Raw genomic sequence first — 24,873 nt, 5'->3', positions numbered from 1 at the left:
ATTTTTTCAAATAAATCCAAAATAACCAAGTTATTTAAGTTAGAAAATTTAAAAAAAATATATTTTTTTGGAAAAATTTTGAGAGCCACCGGCTTTTTTTCTGTATTTGCATCCCTTTTAATGCACTAACCATCGAGTAAAGCTGTAACTATGGTAATATCAGATATTAAGAATTATACCGTGGGAAAATTTGCGGTGAACAAGCAGTTCTAGAAAGTTTTCGAAAAATATACAGGGAAATTTAAAAGAAAATGCACGATTTTCAACATTTTTTTTGCGAAAAAAAACCTCATAGACGTGTTCCTGGGGTCGAAATATACCACCCCTGAAAATATTTGCACTTATTTAAGACTCACCCTGTATAATCGTTGACATCACAGTCTATATGACACTTAAAACTAAAAAAAAAACATACTAGGGTTTTTAATAATAAATTAACAGTATTGGAGTAAAAAAAGTAGGTATTAAGGTACGCGCACACTGACCAGAGCTGCAAGCGCCGCATCGACCGAAAATAACATAGATTAAATGAAGCGATGCGGCTCTGATTAGTTTGCGCACCTTCATTGAAAGTAACACAAACAATAACAATATTTGTCTTCGGTCAATGCGGCGCGTGCGGCTCTGGTCAGTGTACGCGTACCTTTAGGCGGAGACAACCAAAAACGCTAATTTTCAACTGGCTGTTGAGCCAAAACAGTTCTTCAGAGAAAAAAAACTAATTAACAAAAATTATAGGAAATTATATTTACTTTAATTTTGAATAGAAAGATTATTTACGAAAAGTTAATATTTTTAAGGTGCCCGGTGGCGTAGAGGTACAGGCTCTCGTCTACAAATCTCACGGTGTGGGTTCGATTCCCACACCCGGCATTTCATCAGCCGATTATTTTTATTAAAATAAAAATAGTTTGGGTACCTAGGTCGACTCAGCCTTAAATGAGTACTTGGGATTCACAATCCTGAGGTAACAATAGGCGGTTGAAGCGTAGTGCTAGCCACATTCATTACCTTCCTTGTATACCGAACGGCTCTAGTATAGCAAGCTGTACCTTGCTACTCCCAAGGCGTTAAAGGCTATATACGGGAGCTATTATTATTATTAATATTTTTAAAGTTATATACAAAAAACTTTTTTTAAAGGTTTTTTTTTCGACTTTTTTGCATTTTTCTCCATTTTGTTCCATCATGAAATTATGTTAGTAAACATCAGATTCGAATTCAGCACCCCCAAAATTACACCAAAAAAGTGTTTTTGAGTACAAGATGACTGGATATTATTCGTGATATCGGCATATGTTGCTATTTTTCAATATAACTATAGTGTTCAACAAGAAAAAGAAATACTTACATAATCATGGCTTATTTTCATCCCAACGTCCAAAACAAGCTTAGAGATTGGACGCAATAGGTTAAGTAACTTAAAAACAACCGATAAATATACGAATTTGTTAAATTTGCCAACCAAAAGAGTAGCCATCTATTTCAATCATTGTTGATCGCTCCGTATGTAGATGGCACAAAATTACTACTTTTTTCTTAAATAATAATGTCAAACAATTAATACCGTATGATCGAAAAATTGGCATCCATTTGGCGTGGAAATGACGATCGATGACAATCTCCATATAATTTTACATACAAAATAACAGCATTCATTTCCAAGCCATCTCTGAAGCCGATGATTTTTTCAATCGTACATTATTATCACAGAATACGTAATAAATAATGATTTATTATCCTGCGATATTATTCTGTCGTCGGAAGTTTTAAGAAGCTATTAAATTATTTCGTAATTTTTTTAATTCTTATTGCTCTATTCATCATAAGAATCATGTTGTAAGTATCCAGCAAAAAGATTTGGTAAAGTCACTGTATATATTTACAAATACCCCACTTATATTTTCGGTAAAAGAGATACTTTGGATAATATTCTATTCAAGTCACTTCTATATGTTGTGATGTCCAGTCCAAGGCTCGCTGTTTGACATGCTTTCTACACTACTGAAGTTACCAACAGCAGTACTACTAGTGAAATTTGGTCTCTGTTGCATATACTGATAAGAAGGATATGTGGATACATACTGACTGTTCCCCGCATAATACGGTGTAGCAGAAATGCAAGACTGATGCGTGTAAGAACCAGAAGCATTCGTATGATCATATCTCTCGTTTTTTATTACTGACGTAGGTTGAAGTTCATGATACCTACTGTAATATGGCTCCTCAAACACTTCCGATGAAGCTAGAACGTTTTCCACGCAAGGTCTCTTAGATTTGTAGTTGTTATTGCTCTCTTCTTCATGAGAATTATTTTTATGATATCCGGCAAAATTGTAAGGCACTTCCGAGGGCAAATATTGGTCCAGATCACTACTATCCAAACCATCATCGTTACCATAAATGGCATAACCGCCATCGACCAAATCTGTTATGCGATGGTAGTTATCGATGTCGATACCATGAGGATCGCAAGGTTTCAGTAGCTGATGCGAAGTTATCTGGGGGCTGTTTGGTTGGGATGAACAAGTTGATGGACTGGTAGAGCTGTGACTTCTCGGGCTACAAGGCGAATCTTCTTGTTTGAGCGATCTGGAGAAAGAGGTGCTTTGGCCGTGGGACATCTGGTGGCTGGATTCGGAAGCTTTACTTGGTTTTCGGCGTCTTGGTTGGTACTTATAATCTGGATGTTCCCTCTTGTGGATCACACGAAGTCGTTCGGCTTCCTCGATGAATGGTTTTTTGTCGTTTTCGCTGAGTACCCTGAAACAAAAAAAGTATATAAAATCAAAGGTCATACTTGCATTTGATAAAAATGTATAAACTATAGTGTGTCAGATTTAAAAATGTTCTTTTCTTGCAGTTGACATCACTAAAGCTAATTAACAAAATGACGACATCTTAAAAATATATTTATAATTAATTTTCAGAGAGCTAGGCGCTGGGTCATACTATTGGCCTTAGAGAAAGTTTGCATGCACGTTAGTACTGTTTCACATCGAGCGGATCGTCTGCGCGGACCCTTCGTTGGTTGAGCAAATACCATAAGTTTATATGAATATTGTCACATAGACGCGGATCCGGATGATTTCGTCCGACGACAATCCGAATGCGAAGATTGACAGAACGAGTACACCGTTTAGAGATGTGCGATTCTGTAAAAAGAATCGATTTTTTGGATCAATCTAGATCGAATAATCGCGAATCGATACAAGAAAAATCGTAAACTAAAAAATTCATCTCAGTAAGAATCGATCTTTTTTTTAATTCAATTTTTGACTCTGATTTTCCGTTTCCGGAATAAATTAAAAATATATTTTTCTATTTTTTATGATTTTTTTTTATACACAAAGACACAAAACATATAACAATATAGAGTAAATCCCAAATCACCATATGTGTAAAAAATTCTTCTAAAAACCAAATGCAAAGTCTGTCTACAAACCAAATGCAACAACTCCAAAGTCCATATGTAGCATTTCTCATACCGGGTCCAGACCAAGCAGACAAAACAACGACAAGACAGAAACATTCATGTTTTACGACAAAATTGCGACAAATCCAATACATTTCTGCGACATTTTTGTCTCATTTTTCTTTTGTTTCAAAATTCGGAGACTTTTCAATGTCCCGTCTCGAGTCGGTAAAGATCAAAGCGTCTATATTTTGTTCGTATATTTTACAAGTTGTCAGCGCAGTGTGGATGGCGTGTGCTGCCACTAGTAGGAGACCAGTGAAATCACACATGGTTAATAAAACTCATTCGCAACAACTAAATTTTTGACTTTGTTGTACTTTTGTCCTTGCGGTGTGGACAATTTGTCTCAAGTTTCTCTTGTCAGAATTCCCCATTTTTTGTCGCAAGTTTGTCTTGTATTTTGTCTCAAAATCGTGTTTACTCTTTGTCACCTTGGTCTGGACCCGGCATTACATCTATACTGTCCTAAATACTAGTACTTTCGTAAATCACACTGGTACAAATTGAGTAACAATATAGAGAGTTACTGTTTCGGCATCATTGAAAATAACAATATAAATTATTTAGCGGTTTTTTTGAAAACCTTACTTACCACATGGTAAATATCACCTTACTTCTTAAAATGATATTACCCTATAACCTTGTGGTATGCATTGAAATATCTCAAAATAATTAGAGCACAGAACAAAGAATCTATGATATGTTTTTTTTTTCCTACTTTACTTGCACTACTTGTAAAGTCTTATGTATTACTGGACGTCTTATTGCCCTAACTAAATACGATATACTACAAGGTGTCTCCGCCATTGCAATTATGAGCTAGACATTAAACAGACAATTTAGTAGCCGGTTCTGTATAGGTGACTTCATCCTAAAATCAAACGTTTTTACCAAGCTAATGTTTCGATAAACAAATTTGGAGACAAATTTATATCGAAAAATTATTATATTATTTATTTTAATCCAATAAAATTGTCATTTGAAAAAAAAAATACGGGCAAGCTGATTTTTTCAGAGTTTGTCAGCGACTGTCTTCTGAGTGTAAAATTAACAAAATCGGAAATGTTTCCCTTGCGGTTTTCGAGCAATAGGGGTGGTTTTTTTAAAACTGTACTACAACAAAATAATTAGACGCAAATTGTACATAAGAACATTCTCTATAAGTTCGCCTAATGAACTTTTTTTTATAAGTTTATTATTTCCGGACTTAGTGGCCGTTTCATGGAGCCCTTTGGGGTGCTTTTAAAAAAGTTTGTTTTACAGCAAATTGACCCGTATGAAAGTTGTTCATAATAAATGAACAAGCTTTTCCTCATGATTTGTTTTGTAGCTTCATTATTTTTGGAGATAGCGTCCAGTTCATGAACAAATTGGGGTAGTTTCATAATTTTTGTTTAGTTCTAGAAATTTACCAACTTAAAGGTGTTCATATTAAAATTATATGCACACTTCCCTATGATATGTATTTATTTCCCCAAAACGAAACATGGAATTCATCAAGTGAATGAATATTATGATTTTTGTTTAGTTGTATCGTCTTCTTTTATGTCATGGATCCTCAGATTTATTGTTGGTTTCTTTTGTTGCTTCCTATGAAGTAAAGTCGTCGTCGTCAGAATCGCAAATTGTAGGAGAATTGATATTTTGAACGAGTTTCCTAGGGTGAATTTGCTGAAAAAAGAGTAACATTGAAAACTACCCTAATTTGTTCATGAACTGAACGCTATCTCCAAAAATAATCAAGCTACAAAAAAAAATTCATGAGGAAAAGTTGCTTGTCCATTTATTATGAACAACTTTCATACGGATCAATTTGCTGTAAAACAAACTTTTTCAAAACCACCCCAAAGGGCTCATGAAACGGCCGCTAAGTCCGGAAATAATAAACTTATAAAAAAAAATTCATTAGGCGAACTTATAGAGAATGTTCTTATATATTACAATTTGCGTTTAATTATTTTGTTGTAGTACAGTTTTAAATAAACCACCCCTATTGCTCATAAACTGCAAGGGGAAGATTTCCGATTTTGTCAATTTTACACTCAGAAGACAGTCGCTGACAAAGTCTGAAAAAATCAGCTTGCCCGTAATTTTTTTTCACTCTCTATACGGCGATACAATTTTAGTGGATTATTTCGACAATCAAAAACATGTAAAATCAGGTGATGGAGATTATATCAATACAAAATTCCACTGCAATGAGTAAACAATGTTTATAAAAAGGAAATTGTTTGGTTGTGGGACGAGCGGAATTACATGCGCCGGCACAAAACGTAAGTAATAACAAACACAACAAAATCGAGATTAAAAAATAGTTGTCATTCCGGTCATATTTATCCCTTATCTGTGCCATGTGCTGCTTATGCACTTCTCAGAAAACGGAGAGTAATGCAATAATGTGCGGATCTGGGACGCACATCGTGTCTTAATTAAGCGTTTACGCTTATCAGAATAAACGTATTAATTTTTGCGATTTCATTTATTTATTCAACGGTCTGCAAGTCCGCCGCTGCTAATTTTCAGATTTTGCAGATAGTGTGCGGTGGAGTTGTAAGCAACAGAAGAAAGAAGCAAAAAAATAAAGTCCTGGGACAGAAGTTAAACCTTTAACAGCTAACATGCTGAAATGGAACACAACAGTTAACCTGCGATCTGGCATACAGTTATGGTATTTTTTATGTTATAAAGCAATATAGACAGAAACAACTCCCCTTTTGTCAGGACCATTTATTGATAAATTATTTAAAGAGTAAGAAAAATAAACTAAAATACACATACATATATCGTAACCGTAACAAATATATCCCATCAAAAATGATACATGTTCGAAAGGGTTGCCACCCTCCCTATTGCACAAATTTATTTTTCTTTCAGTTTTATTTATAGCTCTTTGAACATATCTTCTTTTTATACTTCCGAATACATTTTGTACTCTTTATGGTAAATGTTGAAAAATATTGATTTGGTTGGTTTTGAAACATCGCTGGTCCAGAAACCTCGCTGGCCATTATACTGCTCTACCATTTTCAATCCATCTTCCGGGGAAATGATTTTGATTGTTTATATTATAATACTATATTCATCATTTATTTTATATTATTTTTTTATTTTCATTGTATTTGATTTTCGGTATTCAATGTTTGTTATTTCAACGTCATTGTTAAGTTTGAAAGCTTATCAATATTGTAACGATGAATAGTAGATTAAATATTAAAAAAAACTGAGGCAAACTTAAAATTAGTTTAAATAAATTGTGTTCAAATGTCCGAAACAAAAAAAAAGTATAAAGTGTGGCCTCGAGTGTGGCATATCATTGTACTGGGGAGACCGAGTTCTTTCAAAAACTGAAATAAAAACTGCAGGTTTGCATTTAAAAAAATTAAGTCGGCCTCTGTATCTCACAAATTATCAGCTAATTTGAAAATCTAAAAATCCTATCAGATAGCCCTAATAAAGTGGCTATGAGAATGTGCAATTTATTTTTTGATTTTCTAAAAAGTAACGACAGGAAAAAATAGAACTGATTTTCAAAAAAAATCCGTTTTTTTTTTCAAAAAACTCAGCATTCCTTGAAATTTTTAAAACCTTTTTGATGGCATCTTGTGAACATCCCAAAGCGCAACTTGCCCCAATTTAACCATGTTTGTATCTATTACGGTTACCGAGATACCAATACTCGTACCCCGAATTTGTACACCCTGTATAGCCGTTACCGGTAACTGACTATCCATTCGACTCGAAGTTGCACAAATGAGATTTCAGTGGGCGATTCTTATTATCTTTTTATTTTTGTTTTAATTTTGTCTGCTTGGAATGTCTTGATTTAGCCATAGTCTCACGCCAAATTATTATTCTGCTATCCGCTCTATTAGCTGCTGTGTAATAATGTCAAAATAGACAGCGACTGTTAAATCTTGTGCTACAAAGTAAAACATATTTTAAAAAAGTACACCTGGAGATAACATTATCTTTAAACATTTAAACATGTACCTATCTACATTAGCTCCTAAGAGACTTCCAACGAACCTAAATAAAATCAGTATTATTAGAAGTATTTACTGACCAGTAAATAGCCTAAAGTGGGTCATACACGACCGGAACATCACGCAAAAATCCGTCTTTCCGCCCCAGTCATTCTATCTAATGACCGGTAACGACCGAAGGAGCGTCGGTGGGGCTCCGTTATCGGCGCATAGCGATGGCGTGCGTCGCCTTACGCGGCCTCTTTGAAGAGAGGGGCCCCCGCAGAGGCGCGGCCCGACTGAACGTCGCGGGGGGCGTAGCGGGTGGGCGGCGTGGTACCGGCCTAGACGCGGACGACACGGGATTAGGTTTGGAATTTTCGCGACTTTAGGTATTAAAGAATAGATCATATAAAATTTCGAAGAAGTAGCTTTAAACCTCATACCATGATGTCAACCAGAACTGCAACCAGGGTGCAATAATTTAAATCAACTTGATTTAAATCCAATGGATTTTTTATTGTAATTATGGATTTAAATCAAAATACCTAATTAACTTCTTTAAAAACTTATGATAAATAGAAAGATAACTGCAGAAATTATAAAAACTTTTCCTATAAAGCTATAAAAAAAGTATTCTTATATTAAATATACCTATATCTATTCACCAAATAAGTACAAAGTTACACTTGCTGTTGTAACGTTTAAATAATTTAATAGATCGAAAAATAATTGTAAAAGATATAACCATAGACTTAAAATAAAATAATAACATATATCACATATTCCTAATATCTATTTATCTATTAAAATGTTGGACCGATTTTTGAAATTATTTCGTGTGAATCCATTAAACTTCTAAACGAAAGAGATTTATTTTGAAATTGTGAAGTGCCAGAAATCCGGTATTTGAATACATTTCATTCGCAAACTCTGGTGCAGAACTAGTTTTGTCTGATGTCAGGTTATATTTTTATTCTCGCGGATTAATCAATATCAAAAGATAAACTAGAGTCAAGGCTGTTTTATAGCTTTTTTGACAGAACAGCTGAATGTTGATCAAGCTAACTTCCGCCTTCCCTAATTTAGGAACTAGTTCATTCCAAATTTCTACCGACATTTTGTTCTGCAATAAGAACTTTGCACTTTGAACATTAGATGGTAGTAATTTTATTCTTGACTTAAGCTTAATACAGTCATGTCTATTTCCAAAAAAAAATCCCTTTGATCTAAGCGACCGATTTTGTTTTTGCGGATATAGGGGCATCGGCAAAATTCACAGAATAAAATATATCGGTGATCGATGTGGAAAAACGTCACATGCCGTAGAAATGTTAATATTGTCAATATCGGGCAGAGTTACAAAGATTTAGCCATTTAGGATAGGACTTTAAATAGAAAATTGATTAAATAAAAAAAAATCCGATAAAATCAAAGAAATTTGATTAAAATCAAAAAATCGATTTTTTATTTTTTTTTAAATCGTGATTTTTACACCCTGTAAGTTATTTTTAAAATGAAAATGATTTAAGTCAATTTCAACATAAAGTTTAAATTATTTAAATCGTAAGTCTTTAACTTAAATAATTTTCTTTCAAGTCAAGTCATGTTTGTAAAAACTTTAATCAATAGAATGTGATTTAAGTTGTTTAATTCCTGATGACCTGTGGATTTAAGTCGGCAAAATGACTTATATCAAAATAATTACCGTCAAGTCAAGAGAGCCAAAATTCAACTTGAGTGCCTATTCTCTAATGTAATAATTCTTTTCTTGTATTACCAACTGCCGATTTTCTTATTGCCTATAAAACAAATTCATTTTGCTCTTAAAAATTAACCTAGGCATGTGTTGATATGAGTAAAAAAACAAACTATTCAAGAGGCATGGTTCTGACCAAAAATAATGTTTTAGGAAAATTTGCCCACGAAATTATTGCACAGGGTATTTTAAAGATAGGGTAAAAACAACTCTTCGATTAACCCTGTATAATAAGTCAAATACTAATATATATTTATAATAGACTGAGTTTACGAATTAAAACTGATATATTTATATACAGTTTGTTAAAAAATCAAGAAAATAGGGCTAAAAATTAAAAAAAATATAACATTTTAAACTAGACCAAAAATGTTTCCATTGCGTTTTTTTTTTGGCATCTGAGTCTTGATTTAAGTCTTATATAAAACTTAAATCATTCTAATGGCTTAATTCTTTTTCTATCTCGGAATAAAAATACAAATTTAAATCACACAGTGAATCACTAAAAAAAAGTTGAAACCAAAGTAATCAAAAATAATTCGTGCAACTTCGTGTCGACAGGATAGTGAGTTACCGGTAGCAGTTTGACGTTTGACTTTTAATGATCATTATTTTTCATAATAAAAAATAACTAGATCAAGAGTTTTAATTTTTTCATTAAATTATAGTTAAAACGCTAACTAAAATTAATTCAAAATTTGAAGTTTGTGAGACTTTGGAAGTACCGTAGAATTTGATGATCGGTGAATGAATCGAAATTAAAAAACTTTGACTACCAATAACTGATAAACTTTAAGCTTCATTATTAGATATACAGAGTGTCCCAATATTCCGTGGACATAAAACTACTACCTATTTTTGGAATCAAAATAAGTTTTATCAAAGCAAACCTTTGCAGGAGGGTAAAAGGACAATAACTCACAATCTTTAAGTTGTTTAATTTAAATTTTAATGCTTAAAAAGCAAGGGGGGCGACATGTTTCGGGAATTGAAAATATTCCCATCTTCAGGCCCAAAGCTAAAAACAATTACAGAGGTCAAATTTATAAAATACAATCACAAACAATTAAGTAGAAGAAGAAGTAATTTACTCTCAACTTACATTACTAATACAAAAAATATATATAAAAAAAAATATATCACTAAAAATAAATTTAACTATTGCTTAAGTATTTTTCTTTGAATTGTGCATTGAGGTATGATTTGATTATTACCTTGTTTTTTCTTTCAATTTATCTAATTATAGTTGATTATACGGCTCCCCTCACCTTATGATTTTAGTCTAGTTGTTTTTAATTTTTCAAATTTAACATACCATATTGTTATCTGTGATTGAACAATTTTTGTGATAGATATAATGTTTTGACTTTGCAAAAAAATTTTTTTTGACTTTTTAACTTGTTTGTGATTGTATTTTATAAATTTGACCTCTGTAATTGTTTTTAGCTTTGGGCCTGAAGATGGGAATATTTTAAATTCCCGAAACATGTCGCCCCCCTTGCATTTTTAAGCATTAAAATTTAAATTAACCAACTTAAAGATTGTGAGTTATTGTCCTTTTACCCTCCTTCAAAGGTTTGCTTTGATAATATGTACTCACACTGGGTTAGAGAACGTTTAGTTTCAAAATAAGTTTATTGGACACAATTTACCTCTAAACGAATGTGCTTCGTTTGTTCCGCTAGAGTGCATCTCGAGCGTCGTTTTTTAACAAGAGAAAAAAATGTAGTAAATACTAGAAGGACCATTCTACGAAAAAAAAAATCGGTCATCGGTTAAGTTGGAAAACATTTATACCAAAATTTATGTAGGGGTGAGGGTAGTTTTCCCCTTCCCGTACTTATTATTGATTTTTATGAAAGTGAAATAAAAAAACACTTATAGCAAAACAAAACACCCAAAATCTCATTCAAATGGTTCTTAAAATATCTGAAAAAAATATGTTTATTATTTTAAAGTTTGATGCCCTCTAACTCTTTTAACCTCTAAGAAAAGTACACTCTCCTCTTTTCTAGACTTCTCTCGACTTGTTTAATAACACTAGTTTAGCACAATTTATACACTAAAACACTTTATTATAAACTCAGGACGACCGTTTCGCAAACAATCGAGGTATCATCAGCAAATGATGAAAACCGATTAGTCTTTTTTTTTGTAATAGCAGACATATATTGCTAACATAATGAGCAAAACATGCATTCTGAGCCCAAAACAAAATAGATATGTAGCTATATTGTAGTTAATTAATGTTATTTTGTTCTTGTAAGGTCAAAGGTTTCAACATTCAACTGAATTCGTGAAACAAGTGACACAATTTTAAAACTTAAATATTAACTTAAAACTTTAATATTTTTCTTCTATACAGTAAAGTTTTAAAATTTTTGTACACTGTTAACTAAATTAACTAAGTGCAAGTAAATTAAATAAATATTATATTCGAATTAGATGCGATAAAGTTGTAAAAGTGTAGATGCCGTTAGTCGGAATTCTAATAATAGATATAGTAAAGCCGATTAATAATGTTGATAAAGTGTTCTGCCCGCTGGAGATCTAAATGGTCTTTGAGAAATTCAGTGGCCTATGCCAAGATTCTTATTTATAAATCTGTCATCGTATATTCATACATCATGTTGTTCAGAAAAACATAGTAACATTGCAAATATGTTTTTATGGCATATTATAAAACACATAATTGCGTAATAAAATTTTATATCCTCCTTATGATTGAATAAAAAAATAGTTATATATTTTTTTGTTTTATGGAACAGAAAATCTAAATTATTGTATGGTAGATGTCTTGGAAAAGGCCTATACGTATAAGGGTCTCAAAAATACACAGGATATGATTAAAAAATCCGGGGATTAATACCGACTCCTTATGCATATACTCATATTAATTTGTTTTATTTCGCTATTTGAAAACTAAAATAATCAATGTAAAAACTGACAATGTCAAGAGACTGATTGATCTATACATGTTGCCAATTTTGGACTTTGGAATGGCAAACTCTTAGAAACATTGTAAAAATACCCAAGACAATGAAATTAACAGTCGAAGCTTTATGTCGCAACACAGATTTATGTAAAGCAGATAGTGGATTAAAATTCATGTTGAAAGAACTATCAAAAGTTAAAACGCCACGAAGCGCAAATCTACAAGATTCATTAAGAAAACGAATCAAGCAACCCAGAACCATTTATTCTGACATTCTCAGCTTTCTTACAAATTCCAACTTTATAAACTCTGAACCAGATGATTGCTTCAAAACATCGAATTGTTCCCTAATTAAATCTGAACTAGAAAAACTCTTGATCAGGCTAGAGTTCAACAATGGAGATGTAATATTGGAAAAAGCAATGGAAATATTAATTCTATGATAACTGTAACGTCATTTTCATTTTTTGATTACCCGATATTACTATCGTTCTATTAACACCTATGTTTAAAACAAAGTAAACTAATTTTAAATATTTATTTATGTAATTAAAATGTTGTTTTGGTACAACATGATTCACCAAGCAATGTGTCATACACTAACATACCAAATCTCTTTTTTTTATCTGAAAAAATAAAAAAGTTATAGGGATGAACCACTTTTGAGACGCACCCGGTATTTGGATTCAGGACGTCATTTTGCATAAGAATCAGGGGAAATCTTACAAGGGTTCGTGAATTATACTTTTTTAGTCAGACCAGTGTTATCAGACAGATACAAGACTAGGTTCCCTAAGTTTTTAACTCAGACTGCATTTAAATACCGTATGATCGAAAAAAAACGGCGTCCAGTTGGCTGGGAAATGACGATCGATGACATTTCCCATATAATTTTACATATAAAATGACAGCGATCTTCACTTCATAGCCATCGTTGACGCCGTTTTTTCTCGATCATACGGTATTTTTCAACCTATTATAGCTCATAAGTGCACTGTTTTAAGTGTTGGAAATAAAAAAACATATTATTATCTTTTCTTTTATTTTATATTAAACTTGTTTTTTTTACAACGCGTGCACCCTTCCCTATTGAAATCTTATTTATAGATGCAGATACCTAAGCACAGATGGTTTCACGTGCTTGCACAGATATCAAAATCCACCAAGAAGCTTCGAGCAAACAAAGATTACTATTTTACATTCATTATTTCCTGTCTTATCAAGAAGAAACGTACAGGGTGATCAATTTTGAGGCATGAGTTAATATTGTCAAGGTCAAGGTTTATTACTGGTTGCATAACTGCATTACTGCTACGTAACCGCAACGTGCATTGAGAAACCTAGCGAATTCGCCAGAAAGTAAAAGAAAATTACAGAATTCTTTAGAACGTTCCAGAAAGACTCTCCAGGGGGTATATAAAGGCCCGCGCTTTGGCAGTTGGCAGTTTTGAAGTTTGATATACCCCGCTTTAAATTGTGAATTAATTGGCGAAGGTGCCAGTACTGTTAGAGTAATAGTAGTTGCATAAATTGTGTTGTAAATAGTATAAGTTGTGTGTACAGAGTGAGACAAATAAAATCGTTAAGTATTTTATCGTGAGTTTAAATTAGTGGATCCACGGAATCCGTAACAATATCATAAAAGTAGAAAATATAAAAGCTGATTCCAAAAAAAGAACTTCCATTGTCTTGATTAATTTAACTGAAATCGAGAGGCAAAAAAGAATAAGAATTAAAGAATAATCTTTTTCTTGATTGTTTCCCAGCCAAAATTTTTTTTTCGTGAAAAAAACCCTCATAGGCGTGTTTCTGGGGTTAAACTATACTACCAGTTAAAATGCTTGCACTTATTTCTGGAACACCTTGTATTTCAGATGGTACGTTACGATATAAGAAACCTAGAGGTACGGCGTCGGCAATTGGTTTCCTAAATCGTACCATTCGCAAGACTTTGGAAAAATATATATTTCTGTTAATGAAATAATAATTTCTGAAACAATGCTTATAAAAATCTGAAAAAAAAAACAAGATGCGGAAGGGATCAAACTAAATATTCGCAGTAATCACGAACACCCAGTCCGAAAAAGTTAATTTTTTAATTGTTTTAACTTTTGTGCAAGGCGGTACAGTTTAGACTACTCATAGTTTTAAAAAAACATAGCAACAAAGTGATATATGGCTTTAAAAAATAGTTTTGATAAAGTAACATTCACCACTAAAAAACTTTTAAAGTAGCTATACCAAAAAATATTTCATTAACGAATCCCTTTTATATTCCATCAACCAAATTTCAATTTTTGTTTGCCATTTTCCTGATATTACCCCAAGACGCTAAGTTTGAATCATCCTGTAGGTATAAAATAGTGGGGGAGAATGTCGGATGTAAGATCAGCTATATAAATAAACAGGAAATTGTTTAGTAATAATTTTAATGATATGTGTGCACAAAAAGGCGATAACGATAGCTCGGAGTAATCTCTAAGGTTAGAGGCGTATCTGCTTAGTTAATTGAAGAATTTTTTAAATAAGATTTGTCGTAATTAATTCAGAGTTTAGATAAGAGTAATCTCTATCTCTGACAATAATAACAAATTAAACCTTTTTTATACAAAAGTATATTAAGTATATCAATGAGAGAACTAAAGTAGAAACATTTGATGCTGCAAGCATTAATTACATCAATTTACCACTATACACATCTATAACCAACTTATTTAAGTTATCGACGAAATATTTTTTTAAACCGTTTTTATATCAAACATTAATAACATATTTAGTAATCGAAATATGGAAATTCGTACAATATGGCAATCACTTACGAAATGTACGCATGCAAGTGTCCTCGGCAGACAACGTCATATATGGCTGCACGCAAATACCTATCTCACCGATGAATACATTGCTCTAGTATTGAATAGACTCAGTAGTTTTGGGATGTAGATTAATTCACACTTGATAACGATCTGTGTTTACATTTGACCGAAACATTGTGTAAAATTTAAAAATTTGAGACAATGTCAGAATTGTCAGTGCAAGAAGATACAGTAATGTTCGGTTATAACGAACCTCATGGGATCGGCGAAAATGGTTCGTTATAAGTAAAGTTCGCAATAAACGATAAATGCTGATAAATATAGAAGATGTGGTATTTTTATTAATACATAGATATGGTACATAAAATATATTTTGTAACATGGTAGATACATTAACAACTGTTCTTAAGAGTCTAATTTAAAAAAAAATCTTTTATTTTAGTTTGTATTATTTATGTGAAATGAATATATGTAATTCTACTTCGGCACACTTTGCGGAGTATTTCGTGACTGAAGGAAATGACGAACGTTATCAACATGTTGAAGTGCCTCTGATGTGGTCGGAACTAGTCTCAATTCTGTACTCTGTACTCACAGGTTCTTCATCTTCCGCCTCTTCATCTTCATCACTATAAACTGAAGAAGACACAGAAGCGATAATGGTATCATCATCCAAGTATTCGACACTTACAAGATTATCATCAATATGGACAAATTCGTTAAACTCATTTTCAGAACAAGTAAGTTTGTCTAGAATATTGTTATCATCTTCTTGTCCAACTTTTTTCAACCATTCGGCTACTGTCAAGTCATCGTCTGAATCCAAATGATTTTCCACTTTTAGGAAACCACAGTGTTGAAAACAATTAAAAATTGTTTGTTTTGATATCCTCTGCCATGCCATATGAATGAAGTTTTTTCCCATCCAAGAGGTTGATAGAAAAATTTTCATACTATCAATAAAATGTACCATTTTCGAAAGAAGAAGTCGACGATAATGGCTCTTGAAGCTATGGATTACACGCTGATCCATAGGTTGTAGTTTGGAACTGGTATTTGGTGGCATGAGCGGTAAAATAAGTACCGTTTTAGGTTCGTTATAAAAGAAAAATCTTACGATCATATCAAAATTTAAGGTTCGTTTTATGCGAAAGTTCGTTATAAAAGGGTTCGTTATTTGAGAAAAAATTATCACGCGCTTAGTAATACCGAAGTTCGTACCTATAGATTTGGTTCGTTATAAACGAAAGTTCGCAATAAGCAGATTCGTTATAGGCGGACATTACTGTATTTCAACTTTGTCACCAACATTCAAACAAACATTATTATTAATCTCTTATAGCTTACAAAAAATGTTACAATGTAAATACAGGAGTTTCATAATATGTTTTTTCTAATTTTAACACTTAAAATTAGACTTATCATAATCATTTGCCGTTATGAAAGATGATTAATCTCGTAACTAGTTACGAAATAAGTTTCTTTTCACAACTATATATTTTAAGTTAACGTCTCTTTTTTGCTCCTAAGGCTAATCTGGACGGGGCCGACTTTGTTTACGCGGAATCCGACCCGCGGTCTTCGACCATATCATTTTCAATAGCCTACCGACTTGGCGAGTGTCTATATCGATATCCCACCTCGAACTCGCGTGAATAAGCAGTGTGTGTCAATACAATTTAGACACTTGCCATAGAACAACAGCACGACAGATTTCGCGGACTGTCACCCGTCCATCCATTCGCATCGTCTAACGTCACTTAAGTTCGGTGATCTATCGGAAACCGGTGTTTTGACGTAGCTGGGCCGTTGCCATCTCCAAAATCAATCATTCGTTGTATTAACATTCTTCTTCTTACACCATCAGGACTTTAAATTTTTGTAGGCTGTTCCACATTTTCCTTTAGATTTCTGGAAATAAAGATTCCAGGTCCCTTTGGCAATATTTTACCCATCGCTTGAAATATCACTTATTTTATACTAGTTTCGATGCTCAATTATTTCAATCAATTATTTAAAATGAATTGATTCTTCTTTCTTCTCTCCAAACCAAACACTGACACGGCGATAAATAATAGTTTTTAGGACTTTTTTATTGTTTCACTATATATATATATACCTTTCAGTCCTTAGTTAATATAAGTAAATTTGTTGTCACTTTAAAAGTGTGTTTACACAGAATACTACATCAATTGACATGTCATTTGAAGGGGTGGCTGCAATAACCAGGCAACTCCATTTTAATAAATTTGTGCAAAATCGACAAAGAGCACCTCGGTTTGGTTTGGTGTGGCAGGCAGCTCCAACTAACGTCGCCATTTATGTACTGTTATATTAAGAGAACTGATTGTTGCAGGAAACGATTGGCCAATTTTCGAAAAAAATTGTCAAAAAAAAGAAAAAATGTACATCTATATCTAACTCATTTTCTAACCTATATTCTTCTTTTAGGTCTAGTTTTTTTTACGCAATAATCTTCCTTTCACATGCATAGGCAAAAGAAAGCTTATGCATGTGAAAACTGGACACTTAAAGGTTGATTCTCACTATACCTTCCATTTCTGTTCCATATCCATTCCTATCCGTTCCGTATTTTTTATTGCATTGACGCTATACGTACGTTTAAGTTCCGTATCAGTTCCATACTTTTTATTGTTTAATTTATATCATTACGAAAGTTTTATTTTAAAAATTTGTATCTTTTGTTAAGGTAATAGATTTAATTAAGAAGTCAAAGAGTAAATAAATATCAGCAAGATGTTAATTTAATATAATTAATTATATAATTGACAATTTCCGATACGCTTCAGTCCATCCGCCAAAAAAATGTATGAAAGGAAAGGATATGGAACGGAAGGGAAACGGAACGGATAGTGTGCATTGTCCTATTCAATTACATGATATAATATTTTATTTAAACGGGAGGGAGCTGATATGGAATGTATAGTGAGAATCAACCTTAAAACGGACATTATAAGGAAACTGCGGATAGCACAACGGTCAATGGAACGAAATATGCTGGGAATAACCAAGAGAGACCGTAAAAGTATAGAGTGGATACCACAAAATACCCAGGTTCTACAGTAGATCTGATCCACAGAATCAAATCCCTCAAGCGGCATTGGGCAGGGACACCAGGCAAGAAGGACGGAAACCCATGAACCACAAAAATTACAGCATCATACCCACGAGGAATTAAAAGACCTAGAGGAAGACCGTACCTGAGATGGGACATGATATTAGGAAGTTACCGTAGTTAGGAAGAAAGACCGTACATGATATTAGGAAATTAGCGGGGATAACTTAGGCCCGCATAGCCAACAATAGACAACAATGGGCTCAACGACAAAGAGAATATCGAAATATGTGATGGAGGCTACACCATAATTGGAAGCTTTCTTTCAATTTTAGTGCCAAAATTTTGGTAGTTTAAAGTACAACCTTACCCACTCTCACCATTTTGAATCAAGTAACAGAAGCTTTTTTATATGAAATGTGTAAACTCGAAATATTCTTTCACATCAGTTGAACTCCTGTGACTTCATCAATTCACTTGACTCGTGAAAACGAGCTTTAATAATTTTTTTTACCGAGAAAGTGTCAAAGGTTTTTTAGATGACATTCGTACTGAAATGAAATAGATATTGTAGGTCACAATTAGAAAAAATCTTGTATGCAGAACATTTAAGAAGACCTGTTTTATGTTATTCATGTCCATTTCATTACACTCCTAACTCCATTCATTACACAAAATAGTTTATTTTCCAATTAGTTGCATAAATAACTATTAAACCCCTGTATAAACTCGTAATCAAGACATAAATTCATCTAGCAACCGATTTTTAAAACTGCAAGAGAATTCTTAACCTTCAGAATGAACTCTACACCTAATCACACACACACACACACATATTTATTTAATAGTGTCATGTCATTCATTCACACTGAAGTAGTTATGAAAAAATATTTCTTATCTATTTTAATAAACTGCAACAAAATAAAAAGTAATCACTTTTATTAATAGTATATAACTTCGACTTAATTTATTGTTTATACAAAATTTATGAATGAAAATTATCTTAACTGCCGAATACAACGTTATAACAGATTGCTACTGCAGTCAATGCAGTCGTATTTTTCCAAATGTATGCAATATTATTACAGACTCCTTAAAAATTTGTAGCATTTTCAATGAATTTTGTATAAAGTGTCCAACCTAAAGATTTGCATAAATTATTTTTATATATATTACAGTAAAACTTGGAAATCCAGCAAATGTAAATCGCTCGCTAACAATTACGCATTGGACCAGCCTAATGCGTAATTGTCAAGACCAATAAATTTGCCAACTTTTACTAGTAATTGATAGCCGTCACTATAGCGATAGTAACATTTAATAAAAGTTGTCAGTAGAAGTAATTTTATTGTACCTATTGTCATATCTATGTTAAGGTGACTTACCACTTATCTCAAAATTACAAAAAAATGGTTAACAAAACAGAAACACCAAAATTATAATATTGATTTTATACTTAACAGAGCAACGGCCCAACTACATCGAAACACCAACCGGTTCCCGATAGATCACCGAAGTTAAGCGACGTTAGACGATGCGAATAGATGAATGGGTGACCATCTGGAAACTTTGTAGTGCTATTGTTGACTGGATGAGGTCGGATATGGGTCGGATATCTCGTGAATAAGAATCAATTATTTAGATTAATGATATGGCCGAACACCGCTGGGATTCCTTATTGTGATTCCGTGTAAACAGCGTAGGTCCCGTCCAGATTGGCCATAGCAGCAAAAAGGAGACGATAACATAAAATACTTTATACTTAACCTCTAAAATCCTCAAGCGTCTATTCGTTCGCGGGTAACTGACCATCAATCGACACAAAGTTGCACGAATGAGTTTTGATTGCTTTGTTTTCAAATTTTGTTCGTGATTCCCTATTTTTTTTTAATTTAATACGAATTTGAATGTCTTGGTTTGAAATTCGAATGTTGAGTCAAGTTTTCAGTAAGCTACTATATCGATAGGCTCTGGTAGTAATTTCCAGGTATTAAGTTATGGGTAGCTGCTGGGTAACTGAAGATAGTCAAAATGTAAACGAATTGGTATGCTAGCGTTCACTAGTACTTAGACTCCATCAGTGAATGTTGACATTCAGTAATAAATTTGAAATAGTGAAAACCGCATCAAAATCCGTTCATAGGTTTCTCAGTAACCCTCTGGCATACAAAACACTAATATTGTTTTTTTAATTATTTACTTTAGAACAATAGTACATAGTACGTATTATTTTTTGTAATCGGTTCTATGTGTGTGTTCCATGTACAGATTTTTCAGCCTCTATTCCCTTTAAATTATTCGGTCGATCATTAAATGTACTGAACTTTTTTGATATTTACAAAATTAAAAAATCGTGATAAATCGATAAAGACATATTTTTAGTTTGTTGTATGACAGTTCAATAACTTAATGATAAAACATTTCTAGAAATACCGTTGGATCATACTGTACGTATACAGAACGTATACGTCTATGTGATTTTATTGAAGCATAATAAGTACGAACGTACGCTAAGAAGAATGAAATTGTACGTGTAATTAATAATAAGATACTGTTTTGGCAAGTACACGTCATGATAAAGAGAAATTTCGAATATAATAGCAGTATCTTACAAAAAATACAAAAGTACCGCTATAATTTGCAGTCTATTTCGACACTTAACTATAAGGGCCCACAAACAATGAAGAACGATGATGCTTTAAAATTTAACGACACTACTGATAGTTTTCTCTCGTATTAGTTTCAGGATATCTTATAGTCTATTGAAATATTGGAAAGTACACAATTTCAGCAATGCATGCAAATGTTTTTTATTTCTACCTCAATTCTCGCTTCAATTATACATACATACATCACCAAATGGTATGTTTAAATTCAAAATTCTACAAAAAATTCTGGCACGGAAAAATACGCCTGAAAATTTTCATGTATTTTAAGGTTGAATATATTTTGGTCTAGTAGGCCGATATTTGTGATTTTAAGCTGTTTTTAACTAAATGATTTGACATATTTTGCCTCTTTTTAAATTAAAAACAAAAGTCCCCATCAGTCCATTATGATAGAAAACAAAATGATATTTTTACGAAAATTTAAAATGGTTTAACAAAATAAGGAACTTAAAAACAACTTTAACATCAAAGTGTATCTTTGTATTTTGTTCTTTGATTCATCTCAATAGATTTTTGTGTTAGAAATATTAACTTTTAAAGGAAACGCAAATAGCAATGGTGAACGCTTATTAACAACATGCGCAGAGTATAATCTTTGCATCACCAATACGTGGTTCATGTTGAAGGACAAGTTTAAAGGTACCTGGAAACATCCTAGATCAGGCCACTGGCATCAATTGGACCACATAATCGTTCGAAGGACGCATCTAAAAGATGTTAGGCTCACAAAAGCTAGAGTAGATGCCGAATGCGGCACTGACCACCGACTTTAATTTCAAAAATGAAAATCCAGTTAAAACCCAAACATCCACGCTGTAAAAAGCAAAACAACATGACCAGATTGAACGTACGGGGTCTAGAAAACAACAATACCGCCGACGCCCTCCGGGAAGCCATCAAAGAATCACTTCCACCGATAACTTCAATCTCAGTATTGGAAGCTGAACAAGGCTGGACACAATTAAGGGATGCGATTCATAAAAACCAGCGAAGCAGTACTGGGAAAGTCGAACAAAAAGAAACAACCAGACTGGTTTGACGAAAATCAACCGCATATACAGGCTTTGTTGGAACAAAAGCATAGAGCATATCAAGCCGTCACTGCAAATCCACATAATCCAAGACTGGTAGACAACTTTAAAGCAGCCAACAACACGCTTCGAAGAGAACTGCGCCAAGTAAAGGATAACTGGTGGTCACAAAAAGCGAATCAGATTCAAGAGTACGCCGCACGCATCACGATTATCGTAAATTCTTCGAGGCTGTAAAAGAAGTATACGGCCCAACTAAGAAGGTAAGCTGCCCAATCATGGCTCAAAATGGCGAACTTCTAAAAGAGGAAGAACAAATTAGAAATCGCTGGAAAGAACATTAGAGCCATATCCTTAACCAAGAAAACAACCCCAATATGGAAGCATTAAACACAATACCTCAGTATAACAGCCTCGATGTATTAGACATCCCAATAACAGAACAAGAAATAAAGACCTCCATAAAACAGCTTAAAAACAACAAATCAGCTGGCTGTGACGATATTCCGGCGGAAATCTATAAGTGTGTAAGTAAAGAACTTATTGGTCATCTTAAGGCTCTCTTTGATGTCGTATGTGAAAGCGGAGAGGTACCTCAGGATTTTCGCAATGCGAATATAGTGAATATATTTAAGAACAAAGGAAGTGCATCAGACTGCGGAAATTACCAGGGAATTTCGCTCTTGGCTATCGGCGGAAAAATTCTTGCAAAAATAATGTCAAACGGCCTGCACCCACATATAGAAAAAATTCTTCCAGAATCGCAAACGGGTTTTCGTACCAACCGCGGCACCGTCGATTCCATATTTTCCATCCGTCAACTACAGGAAAAAGTAAAAGAGCAGCAGTCTAAACTTTATGTTGCATTCATCGATCTAACAAAGCCTTCGACTCTGTGAACAGAGATGCGCTTTGGGCAATTATGGAAAAGTTCGAGTACCCAACAAATTTCTTACAGTGTGTAAAACCCTCCATAACAACAACAAGTCAAGAGTGTCACATCATGGATCACTGAGCGACCCATTCCTAACAAATACAGGAGTTAGGCAGGGATGTGTCTTAGCGCCTCTCCTATTCAACATATTCATGGCAGCGCTCTCCATTATAGTGGACAGCAAACTGCAGGAGAGAGGATTGGGCATTAGATACAGATATGACGGGGTCTGTTCAACATAAAAAGACTCAGGGCAAAAACACGTACAAAATTTATCACAGAACTTCAATACGCTGACGACTGCGCTCTAGTTGCAAACACGGTACAACAATTACAAGAAATGTTGAACACATATACCTGGGCATACGAGGCTTTGGGCCTTAAGCTGAACATCGGCAAAACTAAAATCATGTGCACTCCCCCGGAAGATCACAACAATGCTATAAAAATCGGAGAAGAACTATTCGAATATGTGGCGGAATTCAATTACCTTGGCAGTTTGATTTCGGAAAAGGCCAATATTGACTCTGAAATTCAGCACAGGATTAGTAGCGCCTCAAGAGCATTCTGGAAATTAAAAGACAGGGTTTTCTACAATCATGACTTGAGTACAAAAACAAAACTTGCAGTATACCGAGCAATTATAATCCCCACCATGATATATGGGAGCGAAACCTGGGTGCCTTACCGCCGACACATGAACGCATTGAACAAGTTGCAACAGAGACACCTTAGACAACTCTTAAGAGTCCGGTGGTTCCATCATGTCTCAAACGTATCGGTCCTTGAAAAATCTAACTGCGAGAGTATTGAAGTCATGGTCACAAAATCCCGCTTAAGATGGGCTGGTCACGTATGCAGAATGCAAGAAAACCGCATACCAAAATCTCTGCTTTACGGTGAGCTTGTGGACGGTAAGAGGAGGCCGGGTGGACAACTGAAAAGATACAAGGACATTTTCCACGAAAATTTAAAGGGAATTAACATGCAGAATGAGTGGGAAAAAGCAGCTCACAATAGAACTCAATGGAGAAGGGTTGTAAACTCAGTTAACAGCGGCAACCAAAAAGTAGAGAGGCAACAAAGCAATGAGATTTTTGAATGTCCGGAGTGCGGTAGGCAGATAACATCACGTATCGGGCTTTTCAGTCACAGAAAAGCTCATGAAAGAAAACGCCTTGCGTGACCATTTTCTTTATGTGTGTCGAATACTCGTCAGCGAGTAACGGCTGTATGTATGTATGTATGTATGTATGTACTGGCATCAAAAATGGGCATTAGATACAGATACGACGGCGGTCTGTTCAACATAAAAAGACTAAGGGCAAAAACACGTACAAAATTCATCACAGAATTGCAATACGCTGATGACTGCGCTCTAGTTGCAAAAACTGTACAGCAATTACATATATCTGGGCATACGAGGCTTTGGGCCTTAAGCTAAACATCGACAAAACTAAAATCATGTGCACTCCCCCGGAAGATCACAACAATGCTATAAAAATCGGAGAAGAACTACTGGAATATGTAGCGGAATTCAATTATCTCGGCAGTTTCATTTCGGAAAAGGCCAATATCGACTCTGAAATTCAGCACAGGATTAGCAGCGCCTCAAGAGCATTCTGTAGGTAAATTAAAAGACAGGGTCTTCTACAACCATGACCTGAGCACAAAAACGAAACTTGTAGTGTACCGAGCAATAATAATCCCCATCATGTTATATGGGAGCGAAACCTGGGTGCCGTACCGCCGACACATGAACGCATTAAACAAGTTGCAACAGATACACCTTAGACAACACTTAAGAATTAAATGGTTCCATCATGTCTCAAACGTAACGGTTCTTGAAAAAGCTAACTGCGAGAGTATTGAAGTTATGGTTACAAAATCCCGACTAAGATGGGCTGGTCACGTGTGCAAAATGCAAGAAAACCGCATACCAAAATCTCTGCTTTACGGTGAGCTTGTAGAGGAGCTTGTAAGAGGAGGCCGGGTGGACAACTCAGAAAGTACAAGGACATTTTCCACGAAAACTTAAAGGGGATTAACGTGCAGAATGAGTGGGAAGTAGCAGCTCAAAATAGAACTCAATGGAGAAGAATTGTAAACTCAGTTAACAGCGAGAACCAAAAAGTTAAGAGGCAACAAAGCAATGAGATTTTTGAATGTCCGGAGTGCGGTAGACAAATAACATCACGTACTGGGCTTTTCAGTCA

The 24,873-nt window shown here is 34.0% G+C and overlaps 1 protein-coding gene across 1 annotated transcript in view; it reads right to left on the bottom strand.

Annotated features, from left to right (window-relative positions):
* Nucleotides 1–1,112: 1,112 nt before the first annotated feature.
* The window catches only part of LOC115889686 (transcription factor Sox-8), a 58,757-nt gene continuing 34,996 nt past the window's right edge, over nt 1,113–24,873 (bottom strand). Inside the window, exon 3 of the mRNA XM_030909744.1 lies at nt 1,113–2,763. Within this exon, the coding sequence (XP_030765604.1) occupies nt 1,950–2,763 (814 nt within the window). The 3' untranslated portion in view covers nt 1,113–1,949. The remainder of the gene's footprint in view (nt 2,764–24,873) is intronic.

Source organism: Sitophilus oryzae, unplaced genomic scaffold (genome assembly GCF_002938485.1).
Source record: "Sitophilus oryzae breed Bouriz unplaced genomic scaffold, Soryzae_2.0 scaffold_829_pilon_pilon, whole genome shotgun sequence".
Classification (NCBI taxonomy): Eukaryota; Metazoa; Arthropoda; class Insecta; order Coleoptera; family Curculionidae; genus Sitophilus; species Sitophilus oryzae.
The sequence above is the reverse complement of the archived record's forward strand: the minus strand, read 5'-3'. Positions and strand labels throughout refer to the sequence as shown.